We start from the raw sequence: 25,760 nt of genomic DNA, 5'->3' as shown, positions 1-25,760 counted from the left end.
CAAACCATATTGTAACTTTTCGTTTGAGGAAGGCTACATCTTTCACATTATCTCCTTTCGTTGGTCATGCAATAATTGATTTAATGAAATTTTATTTTCACTGATTGTATGTTGTGCGATCTAAAGCTGAGTATGTGAAGCCCGCGGCCTTCTCTTCGATCTCTTCTCGTGTCTACTTTGCCAAATTTAATGTAAAGTACCAGACTTTTTGCAATAATATTAGATTTCCCTCGCACAGAGTACCCTAAATATGTTTTTTGTTGCTAAATCAATGTGACTTCTTAACGGTTGCACGAAAATAGCCTCACGAAGGATGATTACCCCGCGTTACCCAAAAAAACAACCGTCATAAACAACCTTTCCATGTAGTGTAGCACACTTTGAATTGAAATAATGATGAACCCCCAAGAGATACTAAGAAATTTCTTAATCAGAGTTGTAATTTAATCTTTTAATCAGCGGAACATTAAGTACTAACACAATTATCAAGTATGATTAACAACAAAAAAAAGTCCTAATTTCTGACTAAAAGGGACCTTAGACAATCACAACAGCAACTTCAAGAAAGCAAACGCATGAATTCCCCTAGATTGATACTTATTTAGATTTTCACAGTTGTTATATTTGAAAAGCTTGATTAGTTACGATCCGCTGGAATACCAAGACCACGCTGCTAAAATGATTTAAAATTCAGACTTTGCAAATTGTTTAAAACTCTAGAAAGATCTTGGCAGCATTGAGTGTGTCAATGTCCTCTGGCGTTCAATTTTCGTGTGTCGATGATGTGATTTTTTTACCTGATCCGTTTGATCTTTTAAAACTGTCGACATATCAACACTGTCACTCTTGATGATTAACATAAAGACTAGACAGTTCTAATCTCTGATTTGATGGTAATCAGCGCCTAAAGAAGGTCTCAGTGGGGTTAACCGTTAAAATGACATGACATTTTTTTTTTAAACCATCGGTTGTGAAAAAATTAACCTTTACAATTTTTCTGATAACTATACCGTTAGCCGTAAAAGCCATCACCCTATCGAGACCCTTGAATAACTATCTCGAAATTATTTACAATGCTATTATAATTTATTGAATATTGCGTTTAGTCTAAACATGGCGCATGCGTTTAGTCGCCGAAGTAAACTACTCGCTATTACTTGCTAAACCTTTGTATTCAACATGCAAAAATCAAGTGTTGGTTTCGTATACCAAATCAACGACCTCATTTTAGTGATATTACGGAGCAGCCAGACCTCGTATTTCTTTATCATTCGAAAAAAAAAACTGTATGGTGGAAATCGAAAAGGATGAAGAAGAGTGTCAGAGAATAGCTTACACCCTCTCCTCCCTTTCCCCATAAAGAGAAAACATTAAAATGAAAAAATCCTTTTTAAAAGAGTCTTTCCGGAACGACTTGCACTGAATCAGTCATTTCCAAAGTCGGAAAAAAAAAAAGCAAAACAAAAAAAATCCCACACCTGAACAACGAAGTTTGAAGGAAAAGCGCGAAGAATGTTGTTGGATTAGGCTCTTCAGCATGCTTTTCCGTTACTATTCATCGAAAGAGCTTAAAAAATTCAAGAAACTTTGAAAATTCTGTTTCTTTGTCCTTCAGTTACATTCGGTTGAGCAATTCAAACAGAAAATTACAATAAAATTCACCAGATCAAGGGATTATAGAGGAGCATTCTGCACCAGCGTCTTCGTCGTGTACACAATCATGATTTCCCCATCCACCATGGTTGCACTCGTCTATGTGTAACTCGTATCCTAAACAATGAATATCATCAATCCATATCTGACCAGAACCTCGTCCATGCGTAGCCCTTCTAAAGGCTTGGGTGGCTGGAGGGAGACCGAGTTGTCTGTATACTACATTGGCATCGTTTATGTCCCACCTGTCGTCGCAAATTGTTCTCCATTGGCCGCTATGGAAAACCTCTACCCTTCCAACCAATGGTGAGCCTCCTTCCCTTAGGCGGATTGTGTCAACAGCTATAAAAAGATGACAAACGCTTCATGCTTCACAAGCCAGAATACCTCTTACAGTAGCGAGATGGCTAGACCTTTCATCTATTTAACTATAATAGCCTCTCTATCAGCTAGGAGCATAATGGAAAATTATTTTTTATTAGTTTAATTTGTTCATAATTGATAGTTTCAATCCATTTCGAGTTTTTTTACACAAACCGCACAAGGCCGTAGCTTTGGTTTTCATAGTATATTAATAAAAGCGTTATGTACGTATATGTAGATGATTTGCTCGGACGCATTTCAATCTAAAAAACATTTAACTGCGGTAGTCTGTAACTTTCGAACTTTTGTCGGCCTCTTCATTTCGTCGATTTGGCTGAAATATGGCATGAAGTCTTACTTTATGATCCAAATCCCGAAATGGATATTAAAAAGTTCCAGTTATTTTTGCTTGCCAAAAAACGGGAAAGTGCCCTTGGTCTGCCTATACTTGCCCTCCAACATGGCGGATCGAAGGTGATCTTTTGAATTCAACTCAGATCCTATCGTAAAGATTTCAGTCAAAATCTCGTGATATCCGTGAAACGATCTTCCCTTCCCCTTAGTAGTTATTTAAAAAAACATGGCAAATGTCTGGTTTTAACAAAATGTGATCCCAACGTTCTAAGGTCGCTTTAGGCCGCCTTGAACAAAGGGAAATTTACCCCAACTTATTAACCGAATATCTTCAGTGTTACTTCGATCCAGGAGTTACCATTTACTGTCAACCAAGTTTGTTCATAGATAAACAGATTTCATAAACAAAAATGGGGTAAAAGAAATGGTCAAGGAAAAAAAATTATCAACCCGTAATGACCTGTTTGGGACCTGGTCCTAAAAGCTCTTAAATCAATTTACGATCAGAAGAAAACGGTTAAAGTACATTTATCGTCCGGAAAATTTCTTGATTGTATGGAAATATCTTTTGACTTAACATAAATGTGATAATGTGGGGTGGAGTTTGAACCGGAAATGTCAAGTCTTTCTAGACGATTAAGAAGTAAAGGTCCACAAGGTCGAGAGTTTTAAAGCTCAGTAAATGAGTAGAAAGTCACGGATTTGAATTTGTTTTGTCGATTTGACAAACTTTTCAAAAGCGATTTGTCTAAAAGATATCGATTCTGAATATTTTTTCGGATTTGTAAAACATTTTTGGATTGTCCCTTTTCGGCTTCCGTACCTCTCTCGTTGCAATCAAAAAGTAAATGAAGTATGGTTTCTTAGGGCTTGGGTCTTAACTTCCGTTTTCTCTACCGACAATTCAGTTATGAACACGGATTCAATTCGAATTCATAGTTTCATTTTTCATATAGATTAAGTGTAAAGCTAGTTTAAAGCCATCGAAAGGAGTTTTAAAAAATATCCTTCAAGAACAGCCCTCAAAGCAAAATAGATCTTAGAGCAAACTCAATTAGCGATTGCGCGCGCATTCCAACGAGGTGATGTTTATTTCAAACAACACTTAATTCATGTCTGCCTTAATAAGGTCGCTTCATGTGAGTATTTTGCGCTCAACGTTGGTGAAAATAAATTTGCAAGGAAGTATCCTGAAAGGTTGGGTTTCCTTTATACTGATAAGAAAGTTGAAACATAAGAAAAATGAAATTAAGACCCACTCAAAAACACAATGTAATTTACGAAATATCTAACGAAGAAAATCTAAATCATTGGCGTGACAAGGAGGATCAACTGCAAATGTAGCTTACAGGCTCAGATTTTGAGCAAGTCAGCACCACCAAATAAACTGGGCTGGAATTCACAAAAATCTTCTTTTTTTTTCGAAATTTTTCGTACTCAAAATGGTTAAGTGAAATCAACCCCTCCGAGCGTCAATACCAGATCTATTATTTGCATTATATGGGTAACCAAATACTTATCCCATTGCGACAATGTCGCCCATATATATTCGCTTTTGCCCAAAATCAACAGATACTTCCACAATATTAGAAATTCGCTTTCATTCTGGGCGAAATAACTACTTGGGCTTTACTTCTGACCGGTAAGATAATTAGGAGCTGGTCCCAACTATAGCTAAGTCATCATAAAATAATAAATTTTCTCCTTTGACCTTTAAATTTCCCCATTTTTTTATTAATGGATTCAATTCATCCATAAGCAAACATTGTGCCATATAGTAAATGGCAACTTCTGGATCGAGGTAACATTAGAGATATAAGGCTAACAAGTTGGGGTAAATTTTTTACTGTTCAAGGCGCGCAAAACGACCTTTTAACGTTGGGATAACCTGTAATCAAAATCTGTCATTTCCCACATTTTTTCCAATAAATGTGAAGGAAAAGGGTAGATCTTTTTATTTATCTCAAGAGATTTGAGGAAATCTCTACGACAGGACTGGAGTCGAAGTCGTAAGAACACCTTCGATACGCCATGTTGGCGGGCAAGTATAGGCGGACTTGGTCGGCTTTAACGACTTTCTGTCAAGCAAAAACAACTGGAACTTTTTAATACCCACTTCGTGGTTAGGACCCTAAAATTAGCCTTCGTACCAGATTTCAGCCAGATCGGTGAGGTTAAGTGGCCGTGATCTTTTTTAAAAGTTCGAAAGTTACTGACCATTGCTCTTAAGGCATCGTTTGAGTAACCCGAAAAATGTATGATAATACTAAGAGTAACAACAAATGGAATTTAGCATTGAGCTTTTAGATACCTCGATGGTGCATCTGTGGTAATCATTGAGTCTAACTGATGTCTCTAAAGAACATCAAATCACATTTCATGGCCTTTTTAAACATATACACGAGCAATTATGCATTAAAGACCTTCGCCGTTTCCGCGCTAGACATTCAAGTTTGTATTAACGCGCGAACAGTGGCTTACTACTACTTACTAAAGGGCTATTGATACTGCAATCGTCTCCTTAATCTTTTTTTTTTCTTGAAAGTTTCCCTTTTTTCCAGATGGCAGTAATTTCTTAAGGTCAACAGGAATGAAGATATTCCTTACCGTGGTAGCTTGCTGCAAATCCAGACCTTACAATTGAGCCATCGCTGGTGAAGATGACAAAAAGCTGATTGGATGAGCTTGTAATGGCTGCAGGCGAAGAATTTCCATGATATTTCCCGATCAAAGGTGAGGACGGGGATCCTCCATCGTACACGTAGACAAAATCGAAACTGCTTTCCGTATCGAATCTGAAAAATATCAGTTCCAGGTTGGTATTAGAAGATATGCTCCAACTGCAGTACATGTTGTCCGAGTGGGAACCATCTCTGTTTGAATATATCATTCCACTTGTACTGGACCGAACAGTCAAAACGTTTGCACATGAACTTGAGGCTGTGGCAAATAGCTTCCCTGAGACTGAAAAACAAAAGGAAAATAGTACATAGTGGGGTCACAGGGGGAAAGAAAAAGCGAATAAACTCGCATAATCACCTACAGACTCGGTTGAAATGGGACATACCGGCTTCAATCCCTATTTCTTATTCAAGATCCACACAAGTCATTTCAATGGCCTTGAAACGACTTTCTTTATTTTGCCAACGATCATCATAACGTCTTCAAACGTCTTATAGTATTTGACACTTGTTGTATGCGACAGGAGTGTTGTAGAGGTCTTTGCACGTGCTTTCTTTGCATTCTCGCTGGTATATCAATATATGCATACATCATAACAAACGCCCTAGATAGCCAAAACAACGTGCGTTACCAGAATACAGACGCGCAAATAATTGGTATCACGCTGTCGACACCCTTTTTAAGACCTACCAATTTTCGGATTTCTCTTTCTTGGTTTTTCGTTTTTGTTTGTTTGCTTATTTTTTAAATTTTTAAGTTATCTTTTTTATATACATTGTTGTGGTTTTTGACTCGGACATCTGATATGATCTAGAAAAGGAATATATAAATGACCTCTTAGCTTGAAATTTTACAGAACAACCTGTAGCTAACAACACAAATTACGCAGGGGATAGAAAGTGAAATTTCGGAACAAGGAACTGATAAAAAGGTTGAGCTGTTACGTAGCAAGATGAGAACCAAAGAGAGTTATAAAAACGTTTCAAGTGCCGAAATGACAAAAATTATTATCGCCGACAGCAGAAACAAAAAACATCAGAGAGATCAATAAACGAAATGTCCAAGTTTTTGATGGTTTCAAGCTGAATGAGAAAGAACGGTTAGTGCGGTAGTTTAAAACTCAGAAACAGCTACCACTTGTTCAGTATAGTTTTGTGTTTAAAAATAACACATTACAAAACAACAACAATAATTTAATACATATCCAACTGGCGTCTCTGTCAAACATTTTTACAAATCTATATTCTAGATTACTTTAAGAGAGTACAGATGCACGCTCATGCCATCTCTGTTCAATTGGAAATATGGTTTGTTTTGGAAATTGTGTGCAAACGAATGGAAAAATAATGTTTTTTTATAAAACAAACAAAAAAGCCTGGACTGTTCTCTCTTTTGTTTTAAAGCACTAAGGAAGCAGCTGTAAGTAGAGAAAACAATCGACTACGTCTCCTATTTCTCCCCTACAGCACTTTCCCGCTTTAGCCGTTTCCAGCGTGCATTATGAGAGGACAGAACGTAGTCGAAGCTTCTTTCTTCGTTGACTTTAAAGTTCAATTTCCTATAAGAAAGCCCTTACTGTGGTAGTTCGCCACAAATCCAGACCTTGAAACTGAACCATGACTGGTAAAAGTGACAAAAAGCTCGTGAGAAGAACTTGAAATTCTTTCTGGCAGCGAGTCTCCATCAAAGCGCCCGATCAGTGGAGAAGAAGAAGATGAACTATCGTAAACAGTAACAGGATCAGAACCTGTTTCAGTTTGAAACCGAGTAAAGGAGAGTTCCAGACTTAGATTTGAAAAAATACTCCAGCTGCAATTCATGCCGTAACTGTATTCTCCATGCATGTTAGAGAATATGATTCCACTTGCGTATGATTCCACTTTCAGCAGGTTTGTACATGAACTTGAAGCCTTTACAAAGGATTGGCCTTGGACTGATAGAAAAAAAAAACAACAATAGGCAAGAATTAGCTTATGACAAATAAATCGACAAAAAATTAGTGCTCTTAATATCTATGGTGGACATGTTTATCTTACAGTGGTAAGCAGCTTGAAATCCAGACTTTACGACAGAACTGTCACTTCTAAAAGAGACATAAAGCTGGTATGACGAGCTAGTGAGGCTTCCAGGCAGATCATCTCCTTTATATTTGCCGATTAAAGAAGAGGAGGAGCTACTGCCGTCGTATACAGACACAGTATCGCAACAGTACTCTGTGTCAAATTTCATGAAAAACAGTTTTATGTTTTTGTTGGCAGACAGATTCCAGATGCAGTGCATGTTGTTTAGGTATTTTCCGGCGTTGTTTGAGTATATCAGACCGGTTGTACTTGTTTCTATCTTCATGAGGTTTGCACAAGAACTTGTGACTGTCACGAATGGTTGTTCAACTATAATTAAAACAACACGATAAATCAGTCACTCGAGAATTTCTTAATCAACCATCAATCAATTAATTTACTATCTCCATTTTAAATTTTCTTGTATTCTTGCAATCTGATTAGCTTTCATCAACACAATTTATTCACGAATGGTACCACTTTTTTCTCTAAATCGTATCATTTTTCCCAGCCGATGAGGAAGTTTTACTGAAACAAAACTATCATATTTTGAGACTTTTTTAAAGTAACCTATCAAATTGCAGGAAAATGAACAACTTTTGCAACTTATTACAGACCAGCTCAATACTGACTTAATAAAAAGTATTTGCACAGACTAAAAAATGCTGTATTTGTCCGACTGAATTTTGCGATTTCAAAATGGATGTAATAAAATGATAATTAAATTTCGTTTCGTGCAATTTTGGTCTGAATTCATACTCATGATTTCAAATCACACGTATCAGACCAAATGGACTCCACTCAGTTCAATAAAGATCAATACTACAATTTTTCTTAACCAGCAAACCTACCCGCGCAGGAATGTTCACCATCTCCTGTGTATCCAGGTTGGCAAATACAATCATATGAGCCAATCACATTTACACATTGAGCAAACTCGTGGCAAGAGTAAGAACCCGTTTGACATTCATTCACGTCTACATTTGCTAACAACAAATAGAAACAGCTTGAGATAAATTAAGATTCTGATTGGTCAGTATTACGCTTTATCCACTAACGTGTTACTTGGCCCTCTGAGTAAGATTGATATGGTGTTATGCAGTTGTTCAGTTTAAATAGTCATTATGATTATTTCAGAGACACGCATTTCTTAAAAAATATCATGAAAAGAGAATAATCGTATCATTTTTCCCAGCCGATGAGACTTTTTTAAAGTAACCAATCAAATCGCCGGAAAATGAAAGACAACTTTTGCAACTTATTTCAAACTAGCTCAATACTAGATCAATAAAGTATTTGTACAGACTAAAAAATTCTGTATTTGTCCGATTGAATTTTGCGATTTCAAAATGGATGTAACAAAATGATAAACTTCGTGTCGTGCAATTTTGGTCTAAATTCATACTCGTAATTTCAAATCACACGTATCATTTCAGACAAGTTGCACTTCACTCAATTCAATTTCTATTATTAATTATTCAATCAAGTTATCAATATTCATTACCATAAAGATCAATACTACAATTTTTCTTAACTAGCAAACCTACCCGTGCAGGACTGTTCTCCGTCTCCTGTACATCCAGGTTGGCAAACACAATCATATGAGCCAATCACATTTACACATTGAGCAAACTCGTGGCAATAGTAGGTACCCATTCGACATTCATCCACGTCTACGTTTACAATCAACAAATAGTAACAGCTTAAGTCAAATTGAGATTTTAATTGGTTAGTATTATGCTTAATCCACGAAAGGGTTACTTGGTCCTCTGAGTAAGATTGAAATGGTATTATGCAGTTGTTTGGTTTTAATAATTATTATGGTTATCTTCAGAGACACGGATTTCTTAAAAAAAAATCGTGAAAAGAGAAATAGAGACTAATACATGGGCACGCGTAGATATGGAATTTCTCTTCGAGTTTTTAACTCGATAGCTCACGAGTGAGCGCAGCCAACGAGTGGGATGTCGAGTTGAACACGAGAAGAGGAATTCCATAACTACAAGCAACCATGTATTATTTTGTTTATCATATAACCACAATAGCCCCTTACTGAGAAGAAAAGCCTACTTCTTGAATGAATGAAAATAAATGAATCAACAATCCCCAAATAACAATCGTAGAGTGCGTTGGCGCTAACTCTTAAGATGCAAATTGCGTTGAATAATGATTACAAAAAAATATATCATTTATTGTCCTTACGATAGAAGAAGTCTTTCAGATACACGGCCAAAGTCGGCCAGTGACAAATCTTCCAGCTGTAGATTCTCACTCTCAGCCGAGAGAAACGCTAACACCAAAGCCAATGAATAACTAACTTTTGGTTTTTCTTTTAGTACATTGGTTTTCTTACCCTTCGAAGAAAGTTTGAACCTCACAGTCAGCGATACGGATTTTTCAGTACTTTAGCCGCCATAATTCGAGAAACCTCCGACAAACAACTTGTATTGAGAATCGTGAAGACTTTGCCGTTCATTCATTAACCTGACCGAGTGGCGCTAGAGGCGAGTGACGTGTCAGCAGCTGATTGGCTATATCAACACACGTGAAAAAATACGATTTTTTTTCACGTGTGTTGTTACAACTTTTCTCAGGGCCGCAAATCCCTGTATAACACTGCAGTTTATGTGATAACAAGAGATTAACAAATAAGTGGTTATGATATTAATAATAATGATATTGAAAGAAGATACGGACTTAAGGCAAGAGTACTCGCAAATTTAATTTTAAGATTGCTTTTTTGCAATAAGATGATTATTCTTATTTCTGTTGATATTCAGAGACAGAGACTTAATCTGCTTCGAAGAAATCATGCAAAGAGACCTTAAAAACTGAAATATAAGAAGTTTGGTTATTCAAAATAGCCCAGTCTTCAACTACAATAAGCTGTTTCATTCACAGCTTTCCCTCTACTCATGTTAATTACCAAAGATTTCCAAACTGAAAAATTTCCTTTAAACTTTTAAACAACCATTGCGCAAAGGGTTTATATTTGTCAGCCTAGTTTTGAACGATTAATCAAACGTCATAGTTGCCAAAAGAAGGATCTGCTGAGCCGCCGAAGACAGTTGCATTTTGCTCAGCTTAGTTCAAAACTGAACGCGCTCTATTAGAAATGATTTGGATTTGTGGTTATCGTACTTGACGCATTACTTATTGTGATTATATGTAACCCAGTAACCCACGTTATTCTCAAATTACTGCACTCCAACTGAGAGCAGAGAACAGAACTTGCTCCATAGAAAACTAACACACCTGTACAAAGGTGCTTTCCGTCGCCAACATAGCCAGCTTGACAGGTGCAGTGGTAGGATCCGACATCATTGACACAGTTCGCTTGTGCATGGCAGGTAAATGAGCCCAACTGACACTCATCTACATCTGTTTCAATATGAGATGAACCTTAGACACGTCAAATACACTTATTGATGCTAAGCATATCCGGCTTCGTGGATAAACAAAGGTCAAACTAAGAGACTAGTCTCCCAATGGTCATTGAAAAAAAATACATATCTCAGTATTACAATTACGTACATACCTACATAAACTTTATATAACGATAAGAATAAACAGAAATAAACGAATTTATTACCATTAACAACAAAGGGAGAAAAATCATACTTTCGCTGGCTGCTTGTTTTATTTCCACCCTCCTTAAATCTCTTGTTAATTCAATTTCTATTTCCTCACCAGTGACACCCTGAAAGTCCCTGAAGTCTGCCTCCGTTCGAGAAATTAAACACGTTAAATATCTTGTTTAAAATTCTATTTCCTGACAAAGAAGGGTATCATAGAGTAAAATGTCTAGCCCAAAAGCTAAACACACCAATAAGACAAAGGCCGAAACCAAATGGTCAACAATGGAGCAACGATTGATACTTCTCACTATCCATCACTCTCAAAGGAAAGATGGCAAAAACTTCGCAAGAAAATTACACTTTGAAGCTAAGGTTAAGTGGAATAAGTGACAGATGACCGAATCATGCTGGTTGGCGTAATATTTAAACCCGTTTCTAGTCTTTTTGTACCAAGGGCGTCTCGTACCCAGTCGATTTTTTACTCAGCTTGGTCGATTCACACCCAGGTAGCTGAGTCGCGTTGTACTCATACTAATAAAGTAGGTCATTCATGTTAATATGTTTAATAATTAGAGTAAACAGAGAAATAAACGTTGGCAAAAACTCCGCAAACAAATTCAGTGCACCCCTCTGAACTATATGCATGCCTCCATGTAGAGAAAATTGAAATAACATAGCTCCATTTTCCACATATAAACAGAGAGGTGCAACCCCGAATTCCTTTATTCGCTCTGACGAAGGCAAACGCTCGAGACGTCAGCTTCAGGAGCTCTTTAAGGTGAACAGTTTACATTAGCAACTCTGTTGATAAAACCAAATTATAATTTATTTTAAGACTTACCTGTTTCACAATCGTGGCCGATGAATCCTTTAGGACATAGACATCGATACCGTTGTTTTGTAAAACCCGACTGACAAGTTCCGGTGTTCTTGCATGGTGATTGCGCACAAAAATTCTTGAAGAAAAACGGAGAAAAAGGCCCGTTACTGAACTCGAAAGGAGAGCCTGTAACAGAGATAAATTTACCTAACTTCGAGGACTAATCCCAGGAGGTTTCTTTAGCATGAATCAACCAAAATGAATTAGCATGGGATTTTGGGTGCCAGATATTCTTCCCAAGGGCACCACAAGCGAAAAGCGCTGAAAGATCAATTAAACCTTTTTGATTTACAATCCCACATACTTACCATTAGGACAATATGTCTTCAAGCTAATATATTTCGGTTTGAATAAAATAATATTTTTATTATTTTTAACTGCCATTTAAATGCATTTTCATAAATTGTACTTTTATGCTTCCTTTTACCCTTAAGAAGTTTAGTAAACTTAAAGACAGAAAAAATCAATGTAAGATTAAAATACTAACAATTGCATTAACTTTTTACTCGACGAAAAAATTGCAAATGAAACTAGTTTTTTTTAAATTGTTCTTCATTTAGTTGAAAGAGCTATAAAAATATTTTTCCCATAAAAATCTAAGCTTTCACCTATTTTCTCTTGGGCGACTAGAGATGTAAAAGATCGTGGTGAATGAAGAGCTTTCCTAAATGGCCTCGAGCGTCCTTCAGGAATCATAACAAACTTTAGTATATAAGTAGATAGTGTTTAAGGCGCGCTCTAATTGGCTACTCAAACTCCAAATATCCGTTGCTATTCACCTCTAGGCAATTTGCGCGGGATTCGCGCCTGAAAATGGTAATCATGCAGGAATAAATTTGCTAGAATCATTTTTCTGTGTATCATCTCGCTGTTTTAGCATACACTAAAATAACTATTTACCTTAGTGTCGGCGGCCAGCGGTGAATATTTACCCAGCCACTTCGCCACCACCAGCCATTTCCACTCAGGTGAGTAGTTGTTAAGTATTACTTCGAACTAAATCTACAAGAGATACTTAATGGCACCGCCCTTTATAGCACTTAATAGAAATAATGCATGATTTGTACATAATCCTTTCTAAATACGATTTTAAAGAATATGCCTTCAGCGCCAATTCAATGCTAAAAGCCAAAGAATTGACATTGATATGTAATAGCTCGTACATTCGTTCCGTGGTATACGTAGCTCGTTGCTTTCACCAGATCCCTCTCGTGTTCTTTACCCGTTGAGTTATTTAGTTCACAATTGTGTGCTTCTGCTCCATTTGGCCCAAAGTAAAAGTTAACACTGACACAGTTATAGTGCAGGTAGCAACGATATTCACACGTGTCCCTGTCAATCACACTGATGTTTGCTATGGTGTGGTTAATTAGACGTTCTCCTACGAAGAACAGAGTGGATGGAAATGCTAAGATACGGCATTGATCTAAAAAGAAAAATCAAGAAAACATCAAATTACTTTAGTTCTACTCCTTTGAGACAGTTTTAGATGTTGCTAAGCATGCTAATCGGAGATGACAACACGCATATAGATTATTACAATATTTGTTTGGATTCTCTACAGCAATAACTAGATACCGAGGTTTAACGGGTAGTAGAAACAGTGTTTACATCATGCGACATCAATCGCTTTTTCGATTTGGTAAGCTCGTTCGCTCGACCTCCAAAAAACCGATCAACAATTTTCCAATACAAATGTAAATTTGAGAATAAAGGTAAAAACAGACCGACACAGACTCTCCGTGTGGCTTTTGTGGTCGCGTCGCATTGTCGCCTTCAAATTATATTTTTTCTCTCACAAGCATGTCTCAAAGTCTCTAAGGGATTTTCCCTTTATGTAGGAGACTGTCGAAGGTTTTGAAGGAATTGTTTTCAGACTCCAACGTTCTATCAATATTTGTTTAGAATTTTTAACTACCGGGTAAAACGTTGCGAAAAAAAGCCAATCCCTCGTGACCTTTTTGCCTTTGCATGTGTGTAAGAGCCGATTGTCTAAAGGCAAAGTTGACCCCTGACAGCGACCTTTCTATGTTTTCTGGGTACCTCCTTACTTTGAGGAGTTGTTTGAGTTTCAAAAGGCCCTCTTCGGGAGTTTTTTTCTGAAGAGTAAGTTCTAAGCAATCTTATTGCGTTGCTTTTAATGAAACCATATTTTACGCCTGGTGGGTGGCACGAGGCGAAGTGCATAAATTGGAAGGTCTCGGTCGGCTTGTAATGGGTTCTGATTATCTTTCGTATCTTTAAAGACATTCATTTCTTGGTTGCACTTTTCGTCACTGCAGCGATAGTCTGGCGTCTTTGGTGGTGAGATATCGTTTTCGTCTTCATTACCAAGACTTGGTGTAAGGTATTCCGCCAGAGAGTTACCAAAAGCAAACATTGTTGCAATGGTTTCGACTCTTCACGAGTCTCTTCAGCTGTTGTTTGAAGATGGTTTTGCAATTGCAAAGACTTTCGGAAGATAGGGGGGTGTTCTCAATTCCGTTCTCTAGTGGAAATTGCTTCTGCGACCTCTCTATAGATCGATCGGCTTGAGGATCGAGTTTGTATTATTTCTATTTGTCCGTTGTGCTGGTTAGGGAACCAATCAGGGAAACGCGAATTCTATCCTAACCGATCTGAATGTGAGATTGCGTTTTAAGAAGGCCTTTTCTGCTGCATAGTTCGCTAGAAAAGCTACCAAGACGCATGACTGAAATTCGTTACAGTATGTTTTTTAATCCCCTTAAAAAGGAGGAGCTTTTTAAAGCAATTTAAAGCCTTTTAATCATTTAAAAATATTCTTTCTAAGCTGTATTTTGCGTTTTGTGCGTTTGTACATTAAATGACTATGCACGCTTAAGTGGTTGCACATAAAGGAAGGATTCTGTCTGGAAAATATCAACATGAGAATTCTCGCCTTCAAATTATACTTTTGCTCAATTTTTCAATTAATCAATTTGTTTGTTGGGAACGGACAGTTTCAATAACGATATTAAAAAAAGCCTTAAAAAACTCTACTGAAGTTAAGACCTTTCTTAAATATTGGAAGAAAAAATACATATTAACTCGATGATCAATAATATTACAATTATTATCGCGAATATCCCAACCACTTTTCGACTAGAAAGATTTCCCTGCTTAGTTAATATTATGTTATTTTCATACTTGAAGTATTTTCTTTATCTACAGTGTAAAAATATTTTTGGGTTTATTTCTTTAATCTGGAAAATTGACTCGTCAGCTCCATTTTGTGCAGACCACAGAACAAAGCGAGGTCCTACAAACACGGAAGAAAAGATTCGAATGCCGAGTTTTAATCAACACGACAGATGACGCGAAAAAATTATTGCGATGGAAGTTCGGTCAAATAGCCAATGCAAAACTATTTGCACTGATTATGTAAGATTTTGTTATTTCTTGATTCTGTCTGGCCCATTGAAATATCAATGGATCTTAAATTGCGAAACTCGTGTCTTTTGAAAGACATTACGAGAGCTCTGTTGGACTTTTTTTTGTAATGAAAATATGGTAAACTGAGTTACCGCAGTGACGAGTGTGGTACTCTCCTCTCCACAAATTTCTTAGAAGGACAAAAGAAGTGAATAAGGAGAGAATTTTCCCTCATAAACAACAAAAAAAGACTAAAAAGTAACAAAGCATTTAAATTCTGCAAGTAGTTTGAGGGCTCCATCAATTAAGCCTTCAGTTTTAAGTCTCTGAAATGATGCATTCCAGTTTTAGTAAAATGCTGAGGATGATTTACTAATATAGACAGAAAAAAAGGTTTATCCAATTTCTTAAAGCAAGAAAGTAATCTTACCATCCATGCAGGATAAATTTTGTTCAAGGTTAAAAACCAGAGAGACGAAAAACATATAGAGCCAAAGTCCCATGTCTTCAAAACCCGGCCAAAGGGAACCTTTGTGATGTTTGAATGATATTTCACAACAATCCACTGATTAAAATCGCGCTGCCTAGGTAAAAGAGGGGTATGTTTACTTCCCTTATAAGGTAAACTGATGGTATATTGTTTTGCTTCATACCTAAAATAAATTATGATGTTTTTTTCCTGTCTTTTTCCATCTGCTATCTCTATCTGTTGACTCCGCTCTCCCACCTACATTATTTCCTACATTCACAGTTATATTTTTGTAAACGTTATACTTATGTTCTGGTACTATTTTCATTCACCATAATTCAAATTCTGTTGGATTTTTTTTTCCGCACAATTTTTTTTTTTTTGTTTTTAACAGCTTCAATGCAATTTTTCTTTTCGGTTTTTTTTCCCATCTGTTATTCTTTATCTGTTGCCTCCACTTTCCCACATACGTTACTTCCTACATTCACAGTTACATTTTTTGTTTTGAATAAACATTATCACTTTTGTTCTCGCATTCTTTCATTCTTTTTGTTTTGTTTTTAAAAGCTTCATTTTGAATGTTCAGCAATTAAGTTTAAGCTTTCGAGAGTTCAACATTGGTTAATGTTTGCATGATAAACTAGCAAAAAACTCGGTGTTTTTTTGGTTTTCCCATTACTTGTCTGCGTGTAGAGATATCATAGGGAGAAGTTACATGTTAATTACCCCCTGAAGTGGAAGGGTTAACTAAGCTTAACCAAGTACGTAGCAATGAAAGGAAAATAGCTCCGGTCCGTGAACTGACTTTGGTATGACAGTGACAAAATCAAATTTTACTGTTATAATTTATTTGTACCAAAGATCAAAAGTTTAATCCGTGACTGCCTTCCACGTTGACGTCAACTACATCTACCGTCATAATAAGCTAAACATGTTTCTTTATCAAGTCCCAAACTTTTTTTATCCTAGGGATATCTTTCAAAATCTTAATTAACAAGACCACGCTAATAAAACGATTTAAAATTCAGACTTTGCAAACTGTTTAAAACTCTACAATGTCCTCTGGCGTTCAATTTTCGTGGGTCGATGATGTTATTTTTTTACCTGATCCTTTTGGTCTCTTAAAACTGTCGACATATCAACACTGTCATTCATGATCACGATTAACACAACGACTAGACAATTCTAATTTCTGATTTGATGGCGGTAAACGGAGCCTGAAGAAGAAGGCCTCAGTGGAGATAACTGTTAAAACGGCATGAAAAATCTTTTTACCGCTGGTTGTAAAAAAAATTAACCTTTAAAATGTTTCTGATGACTACACCGGTAAGAAATTGACTTTAGTCGTGAGCCGTAAAAGTCATCATCCCATCAATACCCCCGAAGAACTATCTCGAAATTTTTAACAATGATATCATAATTATTTGAATATCGCGTCTAGTCTAAACATGGCGCATGCATTTATTCACTGTAGCAAACTACTTGCTATTACTTTCTAAACATTTGTATTCGACATGCAAAAATCAAGCGTTGGATTCCAAATCCATGCCCATATTTTAGTGATATAACGTAGCAGCCAGACTTTGTATTTCTTTATCATTTGGAAAAATTACTATTTGATGGAAATCGAGAAAGGATGAAGAAGAATTTCAGAGAATAGCATACACCCTCTCCTCCCTTTCCCCAAAAAGAGAAAAGATTCAAATGAAAAATCCTTTTTAAAAGAGCCTTTCCGAAACGACTTGTACTGAATCAGTCATTTCCAAAGTCGAAAAAAAGACAAAAAAAAAACAAAGCAAAACAAAACAATCCCTAAGTTGGCACACCTCAACAATAAAGTTTAAATTTAGGGAAAAGCGCGAAGAATGTTGTTGGGTTAGGCTCTTCAGCATGCTTTTCCGTAACTATTCATCGAAAGAGCTGAAAAAAATTCAAGAAACTTTGAAAACTCTGCTTCTTTGTCCTTCAGTGACATGCGGGTGAGCAATTCAAGCCGCAAATTACAAAAAAATTCACCCGATCAAGAGATTATAGAGGAGCACTCTACGCTGGCGTCTTCGTAGTGTACACAATTATGATTTCCCCATCCGCCATGGTTGCACTCGTCTACTTGTAACTCGTATCCTGAGCAACGAATATCATCAATCCATATTTGACCAGAACCTTGTCCATGCGTAGCCCTTCTAAAGGCTTGGGTGGCTGGAGGGAGACCGAGTTGTCTGCAAACTACATTAGCATCGTTTATGTCCCACCTGTCGTCGCAAATTGTTCCCCATTGGCCGCTATGGAAAACCTCAACCCTCCCAATCAATGGTGAGCCGCATTCCATCAGGCGGATTGTGTCAACAGCTATAAAAAGATGACAAACGCTTCATGCTACACAAGTCAGAATACCTCTTACAGTAGTGGGATGGCTAGACCTCTCACCTATTAAACTATACTAGCCTATCAGCTAAGACATAGTGGAAAATTAGTTCTTATTAGTTTTAATTTGTTAATAATTGATAGTTTCAATCCATTTCAAGTTTTTTTACACAAACCCCACAAGGTCGTAGCTTTGGTTTTCATAGTATATAAATAAAGGTGTTATGTACGTATATGCAGATGATTTGCTTGGACGCATTTCAATCTAACAAATATTTAAGAACGAGTGTGAATCAAGCAACTTGGGAAATGGAAATTTTCAACCACCCTTCAAATTTTGCATGCAGTTAGGTACCCCGGGGGAATGCACAAAAATGCCTTTTTTAGAGGTTGCAACATTTTTGTTGCCATGGTAACAATGAATTATTGTTATTGGTGGAAGGCCGTACTTACAAACAAAAATTTGCCTAAAATGTAAATCTCTCAATCTCACGTCCATTTAAACGATACAACTTAATACTTACAGCACACTTAGTTATATTGCTCATCTTTACTGTGGTACATTCAATTTTTCATGAGCGGCTGTTTTCAATAGAAGAATTCTTGACCCCGCAACAAATTAACTAGTACTTTTCTCGCTTTGCGGCCAAACGAAGGCAGCTCAGTGAATCGGAAATTGACGCAGTTCAATTAGAGAATGCTGTAAGGGAGGTTACCGAAGATGTCATAATTGCCCCACAGTAAGAATCAATTAAGTTCGATCATCCAATCGTGTTCAAGGAGTTCAAAATATGTGAGATGTCGCAGGTTGAACTGTCCATGCTACACTTGACAACGCTCAAGGCAATCTCTGAAGAATTCGACTTGCAAGTCTCAGGACGGCGAAAGGCGTCTTATGTTGACTGTGTTGTTTCTTTTGTCAACAGCTTACCCCGCAAGGCTACGTAAGAGTTGCAACTCAAAGTAAAGGTACCACTACCGTCGTGTACATGGTCGTGGAGCATATGTTGTGTCGATTGTAATATAGGCTTGTTACTAAAGATAGTCTTATCAAATACATTAAGGCAAAAAAGAATAAAAGCGGCAATATTTTGCTTAAAGAACTACAGTGGCAAATGGTCAAAACAAATGAAGAGACAGCAGTGAGTCCCTAGTGACAAACATACTCCCTAAATCAAATCCGCTGAACAAACGTGGTTTCTACTTTCGTCTAGGGTGAGTGGATTTCAGGGTCAATCGCCCCTTTTAAGAAGGTGATTTTTGATTTTTCGTTCTGTTACTTACCAGAACTTAGTTTTTATCTTTCGAGATAATATCTGGGGTGGGAAACCTACTATGAAATGCTCCTAAACATTTCATGCTTGGTCGCTGGCTCATTGTTGAAGTAGCTGTCACTTTTAGGTGGAATTGTCGGCTGAATTTGATATTTTTAGCGAGTCAGTAACCTCTGACGATGAACACTAGCGAATCAATAGCCCGAGGAAAATATAACTTCCTTTGAAGCTCATTTCAATGATGATTCCTTGCAGAAAGGAACCCATGCAATAAGCCTAATTATGAGACTGAGAGTTCACGGTAAGCTTTACTTTGACTGATGTAAAATTACGGCTAGAGGCGATAGTTTCATGTGAGACATTGATCATGTTTGTAAGTACAGCCTTCGGCCAAGAACAATCATCCATCGTCACCATGGCAACAAAAATGTTGCCATTTTTGTACATCCCCCGGGTACCTAACTGCATGGAAAACTTGAAGGGTAGTTGAAAATTTTCCTTTCCCAAGTTGTTTGATTCTTACAGAGACTCGTTCTTAACTGCGATAGTCTGTAACTTTCGAACTTTCGTTGGCCTCTTCATTTTCGTCATACCTTATGGTTCTAATCACGAAATGGATATTAAAAGGTTCCAGTTATTTTTGCTCGCCAAAAAAACAGGAAAGTGCACTTGGTATGCCCATACTTTCCCGCCAATATGGCGGATCGAAGGTGATCTTTTGAATTCAACTCAAGTCTCAAAATCTCGTGATATCCGTGAAACGATCTTCCCTTCCCCTTAACATTTATTAAAAAAAACATGGCAAATGTCTGGTTTTAACAATATGTGATCCCAACGTTCTAAGGTCGCTTTAGGCCCCCTTGAACAAGGAAAAATTTACCCTAACTTAGTAACCGAATATCTCCAGTGTTACCTCAATCCAGGAGTTATCATTTACTGTGAAGAACGTTTGTTTATAGATAAACATATTTCGTAACCAAAAAAATAGGGGAAATGAAATTGTCAAGGAAAAAAACTATCAACCCGTAATGACCTGGCTATGTTTGGGATCTGGTCCTAAAAGCTCTTAAATCAATTTACGATCAGAAGAAAACGGTTAAAGTACATTTATCTTCCGGAAAGTTTCCTAATAGTATGGAAATATCTTTTGACTTAACATAAATGTGATGATGTTCAAGCAAAATTGTCGCAACGGTACGATTTAAGGTAAGTAATTGAATTAAACAAGCCACGCGCAGTAACCCTCAGAGTTTAATTCACTTACCGTTTTGAGAACAAAGGATTTTGTGAAAGAAACATTCTCATCAATTCTTACATACTACTGGTAAAAGCATTTGGTCATTTATTTGAATTAAATCACTACAAACTTAAGATTAATGATGTAGTACTTACAGGTCGCGCAACCGGTTTCGTAAATGATATGCAAATTTGTCATGTTTTGCAAAAGGAGTCAGTTTACAATTTTCTCAAGTTTGCATTAAAGAAAAACCCCAACCTTTGGCGAATCAGTTAGAGTAATTTTCATTTATATCAAACGTAATACACTCTGGCAGTGGCCACACACACGAAACGGAATGTTGTTTGAGATAGACATCAACTTGAACCCGTGAGAATGCATAAGCAATCAACTTTATTCTTGAGTCTAAGGGTGCGTTCCTTTGGGAGGATTCGGATTTGGATTTATGATCCAAGATCACACAGATCACGGTGCATGAAAGGAGCGGAGTTTTAGAGTGCGTTCCTTTGGGAGTATGCATATGGGTTATTGAGCTCTTCCCTAAATGGCTCGTCTAACTGCACGGGCTTTTAGCACGCACTATTCATTAGAGGCTCATTTTTTCATGGTAAACTCAAACGATGGTATTAAAACAGAAGCAAGTATTAATTAAGATATGGATACTTGGGAACCCTGAATGCCTGCGATCAGTGGCCGATCGTTTTAAAATTACAAAATCGATTTTATTTTGTGTTTATCGCGGAATTTGTGGAGCGATTGCCAACCATCTTCCCGGTCAATATATGAAGTACCTACTTGTTTGAAATTGAGCACCGCTGGGCGAAATGATTAATTTCGGATCCTTCGCCCAAAGGAACGCGTTGGATCAGTGATCCAATGAATCCTTGTCCAGAGTGGATTTGACAGATCACTAATCTGAAAATGGATTTGCTCGAAAGGAGCGCCACAGATCAGAAATCCTGATCCGGATTCTCCCAAAGGAACGCAGCCTAAAAGTGGAAAGTTATTGCTTTATTTGGTGATCCTGTTTAGATAAGGTTCGTCGTTTTTTTTTATCATTTCACTCTTCTTCATACTTCTTTGACAGTTTTGCCCACAACAAGTTCAAATATTGAATTTTGTTTCGGTTTTGTAGTGAACACTGAGATGTCGGTTTCATTGAGGAAAAATATTGGAAAAGTTCTCGTTTTTAACAGAAAGCCAAACTTACTATGTCTTTGATTAACTTCCCTTTTAATTCAGTTTATTTTCCAGTTCTTTTGCATGAAGAGAATGCTCTAGGATAGTTTCGGACATACTGTGCAGTAGAGCGAGTGCATATCCCTTTTATGATGTACTCGAGACATAAAGCCTCATTTATGGGGCTTAAACGTTGTTGATGCGTCTTTGAGAAGTGAAATTCAATTACAGAGGGCTGACATTTGTCTCAGTACTAGGTACTGAGACAAATGTCATGCTTATGCATTGACCAACTCGAAACTTCAACTTCTTTCCCCCGTGGAAATTGAACTCTTGAGAATTAGTTCTTCAAATTCCAGCCCCGGGGCCAAAATTATGTTCAAAGGCCCTACTCAAGTTCCTTTTTTTTCGGAAAAGGAAGAGAATTGGAGTGGCGAATTTCAACCGGAAATTTCTAGTCTTTCTAGAGGATTAAAGAAGTTAAGGTCTGCAAGGTCTAGAGTTTTAAAGCTCGGTAAATGAGTAGAAAGTCACGGATTTGAATTTGTTTTGTCGATTTGACAAAATTTTCAAAAGCGGTTTGTCTAAAAGATATCGATTTTGAATATTTTTTCGGATTTGCAAAATATTTTGGATTGTCCATTTTCGGCTTCCGTACCTCTCTCGTTGCCATCAAAAAATAAATTAAATATGGTTTCTTAGGTCTTGGGTCTTAGCTTCCGTTTTCTCTACAACCGACAGCTCAGTTATGAACAAGGATTCAATTCGAATACTTAGTTTCATTTTTCATATAGATTAGGTGTAAAGCTTGTTTAAAGCGATCGAAAGACGTTTTAAAACATATCCTTCAAGAACAGCCCCTCAAAGCAAAATAGATCTTAGAGAAAACTCAATTAGCGATTGCGCGCACATTCCAACGAGGTGATATTTATTTCAAACAACACTCATTTCAAGTTTGTGCCCCTAATAACGGCGCTTCATGTGAACATTTTGCGCATACCGTTAGTGAAAAAAAATTGCAAGGAAGGGTCCTGAAAGGTTGGGTTTCCTTTAAACTGATAAGAAAATTGAAGCATACGAAAAACGAAATTAAGACCAACTCAAAAACGTAATGTAATTTACGTAATATCTAACGAAGAATATCTAAATCGTTGGCGTGACAAGGAGGATTAACTGCAAATGTAGCTTACAGGCTCAGATTTTGAGCAAGTCACTAGCCACCACCAAATAAATTAGGTTGGAATACGCAAGAACCTTTTTTTTGTCGAAATTTTTCGTTCTCAAAACGGTAATTAAGCGATATCACAAGATCACTAAGAATAACAACAAACGGAATTTAGCATTGAGCTTTAAAGATACCTCGATGGTGCATCTGCTGAGGTTTGAAAGGCCCCAATTTTGCATTTGGCTATTGTCTAGTCTTCGTGGATATCTCCTTTTGATTCCTCGGTGACTACTGAAGCTCATTTACTTTCCTTCTGCTTTATCACTCTAATAACTCTTTCGGTAATCATTGAGTTTAACTGATGTCTCCAAAGAATATCAAATCACATATCATGGCCTTTTAAACAGATACACAAACAAACTTGCATAAAAGACCTTACCCTTCCCCGTTTCCGTGCTAGACATTCAAGTTTGTATTACAGGAATGAAGATATTCCTTACCGCGGTAACTTGCTGCAAATCCAGACCTTACATTTGAGCCATCACTGGTGAAGATGACAAAAAGCTGATTGGATGAGCTTGTAATGGCTGAAGGCAAAGAATTTCCATGATATTGCCCGATCAAAGGTGAGGACGAGGATCCTCCATCGTACACGTAGACAAAATCGTAACTGCTTTCCGTATCGAATCTGAAAAATATTAGTTCCAGGTTGGTACTGGAAGATATGCTCCAACTGCAGTACATATTGTCGGAGTGGGAACCATCTCTGTTTGAATATATCATTCCACTTGCACTGGATCGAACGGTCAAAACGTTTGCACATGAACTGGAAACTGTGGCAAATAGCTGATCTGCGACTGAAAAACAAAAGGAAAATAAAACATAGTGGGGTCAAAACGCACATAAAGAAAAACACTCATCATTTAAATGGCCTTGCTTAGGGTTAGGGCTTCTTTTATTTTGCTCACCATCACCATGTGACAGGAGTGTTGTAGCTGTCTCTGTACGTGTTTTATTAGATTTTCTGTGGTATGTCATAAATATATTCCTTCAAAGTGATATACGTATACATCATGACGACCGCCCTGATTAACTGAAACAACGTGCGTTATCACAGTACAGACGCACGAATAATTGGTATCACGCTGTCGACTCCCTCTTTAATCCCGGCCAATTTTCGGACTTCTCTTCCTGGTTCGTTTTCGTTTGTTTGCTTATTTTTTTAATATATATTGTTGTAGTTTTTACTCGAATATCTGATATGATCTAGAAAAGGGATATATAAATGACCTCCTAGCTTGAACTGTTACAAAACAAGCTGTAAGTAATAGCACAAATTACACAGAGATAGAAAGTGTAATTTGGGAACAAAAAAAAAACCAAAGAACCAGAGAGAGTTGTAAAAACATTTCTAGTGCCGAAATTGACAAAAGTGTAATCCCTGACAGCGGTGACAAAAAACACCAAGAAACGAAATGTCCAAGTTTTTTATGCTTTTCAAGCTGAAAGATACGGTAAGTACGGTAGTTTAAAACGCAGAAACAGCTAACACTTGTTTAGTATAGTTTTGTGTTTGAAAACAACACAAAACAAATCAACAATGATTAAATACGTATCCAAGCTGGCGTCTCTGTCAAACATTTTTGCAAATTTTAATTCTAATTACTCTATGAGAGTAAAAATGCACACTCGTGTCATCTCTGTTCATTTGGAAAATATAGTTTGTTTTGGAAATTGTATACAAACGAAAGGCAAAATAATGTATTCGTTTTTATAAAACAAATAAAAAAGCCTCGACTGTGCTCTCTTCTGTTTTAAAGCACTAAGGAAGCAGCTGTAAGTAGAGAAAACAATCGACAAGTCTCCTGTTTCTCTCCTACGCTACTTTCCTGCTTTAGCTGCTTCCAGTGAGTATTATGATAGGACAGAACGCAGTCGTAGCTTCTTTCTTAGTTGAATTTAAATTTTAATTTCCAATAAGAAAGCCCTTACTGTGGTAGTTCGCCACAAATCCAGACCTTGAAACTGAACCATCACTAGTAAAAGTGACAAAAAGCTCGTGAGAAGAACTTGAAATTCTTTGTGGCAGCAAGTCTCCATCATAGCGCCCGATCAGGGGAGAAGAAGAAGATGAGCCATCGTAAACAGTAACAGGATCATAACCTCGTTCAGTTTAAAAACGAGTAAATGAAAGTTCCAGACTTAGATTTGAAAAAATACTCCAGCTGCAATTCATGCGGTGGTTGTATTTTCCATGCATGTTAGAGAATATGATTCCACTTGCGTATGATTCCACTTTCAGCAGGTTTGCACATGAACTTGAAGCCGTTACAAAGGATTGGCCTTGGACTGATAAAGAAAAAAAACAACAATATAAAATAGGCAAGAATTAGCTTATGATGAATAAATCGACAAAAAACTTAGTGCTCTTAATATCTGTGGTGGACATGTTTATCTTACAGTGGTAAGCAGCTTGAAATCCAGACTTTACGACAGAACCGTCACTTCTAAAAGAGACATAAAGCTGGTATGACGAGCTAGTGAGGCTTCCAGGCAGATCATCTCCTTTGTATTCGCCGATCAAAGAGGAGGAGGAGCTACTGCCGTCGTATACAGACACAGTATCGCAACAGTACTCTGTGTCAAATTTCATGAAAAACAGTTCTATGTTTTCGTTGGCAGACAGATTCCAGATGCAGTTCATGTTGTTTAGGTAGTTTCCAGTGCTGTTTGAGTATATCAGACCGGTTGTACTTGTTTCTATCTTCATGAGGTTTGCACAAGAACTTGTGGCTGTCACGGATGGTTGTTCAACTAGAATTAAAACAAAACGATAAATCAGTCACTCCAGAATTTCTTAATCAACCATCAATCGATTAATTAATTATATCCATTTTTAAATTTCTTGTGATCCTTGCAGTCTGATTAGCTTTCATCAATGCAATGTATTCACGAATGGTACCACTTTTTGCTCTAAATCGTATCATTTTCCCAGCCAATGAGGAAGCTTTATTAAAACACAATAACCATCATATTTCGAGACTTTTTTAAAGTAACCAATCAAATTTCAGGAAAAGGAACAAATTTTGCAACTTATAACAAACTAGTTCAATACTGGAACATCAAAGCA

At 37.1% G+C, this 25,760-nt stretch overlaps 2 protein-coding genes across 2 annotated transcripts in view; both read right to left on the bottom strand.

The window, feature by feature from the left end:
* Positions 1-437: 437 nt before the first annotated feature.
* LOC149052684 (scavenger receptor cysteine-rich domain-containing protein DMBT1-like) lies at positions 438-24,808 on the bottom strand. Its single transcript, XM_089203713.1, has 11 exons — positions 24,623-24,808; positions 23,131-23,487; positions 12,734-12,996; positions 11,532-11,646; positions 10,368-10,493; positions 8,660-8,785; positions 7,964-8,098; positions 7,089-7,442; positions 6,629-6,985; positions 4,978-5,334; positions 438-1,995 (listed from the first exon to the last, which is right to left on the bottom strand). Exons 2-11 carry the CDS (start codon positions 23,411-23,413, stop codon positions 1,667-1,669), a joined length of 2,445 nt encoding a protein of 814 aa, XP_089059839.1. The 5' UTR covers positions 23,414-23,487; positions 24,623-24,808; the 3' UTR covers positions 438-1,666.
* LOC149052683 (protein tolkin-like) overlaps positions 24,597-25,760 on the bottom strand; it is a 3,835-nt gene continuing 2,671 nt past the window's right edge. Inside the window, exons 5-6 of the mRNA XM_089181458.1 lie at positions 25,091-25,444; positions 24,597-24,793 (exon numbers count right to left, since the gene is read on the bottom strand). Coding sequence (XP_089037584.1) covers positions 24,597-24,793; positions 25,091-25,444 — 551 coding nt within the window. The remainder of the gene's footprint in view (positions 24,794-25,090; positions 25,445-25,760) is intronic.

Source organism: Pocillopora damicornis, chromosome 1, assembly GCF_964200805.1.
Source record: "Pocillopora damicornis chromosome 1, jaPocDami1.2, whole genome shotgun sequence".
Taxonomy (NCBI): domain Eukaryota; kingdom Metazoa; phylum Cnidaria; class Anthozoa; order Scleractinia; family Pocilloporidae; genus Pocillopora; species Pocillopora damicornis.
The sequence above is the reverse complement of the archived record's forward strand: the minus strand, read 5'-3'. Positions and strand labels throughout refer to the sequence as shown.

Bases quoted from the DNA above. Each gene is read 5' to 3' on its own strand.
- LOC149052684 (XM_089203713.1), bottom strand. From the start codon at position 23,413: ATGATATATTCAAACAGAGATGGTTCCCACTCCGACAATATGTACTGC. The intron at 7,443-7,963 runs GTAGGTTTGCTG...TTTTAATTATAG, and splicing joins TGGTGAACATTCCTGCGCGG to TTGAACAACCATTCGTGACA. The intron at 1,996-4,977 runs GTAAGGAATATC...ATCTTTTTATAG, and splicing joins ATTTGCAGCAAGCTACCACG to CTGTTGACACAATCCGCCTA.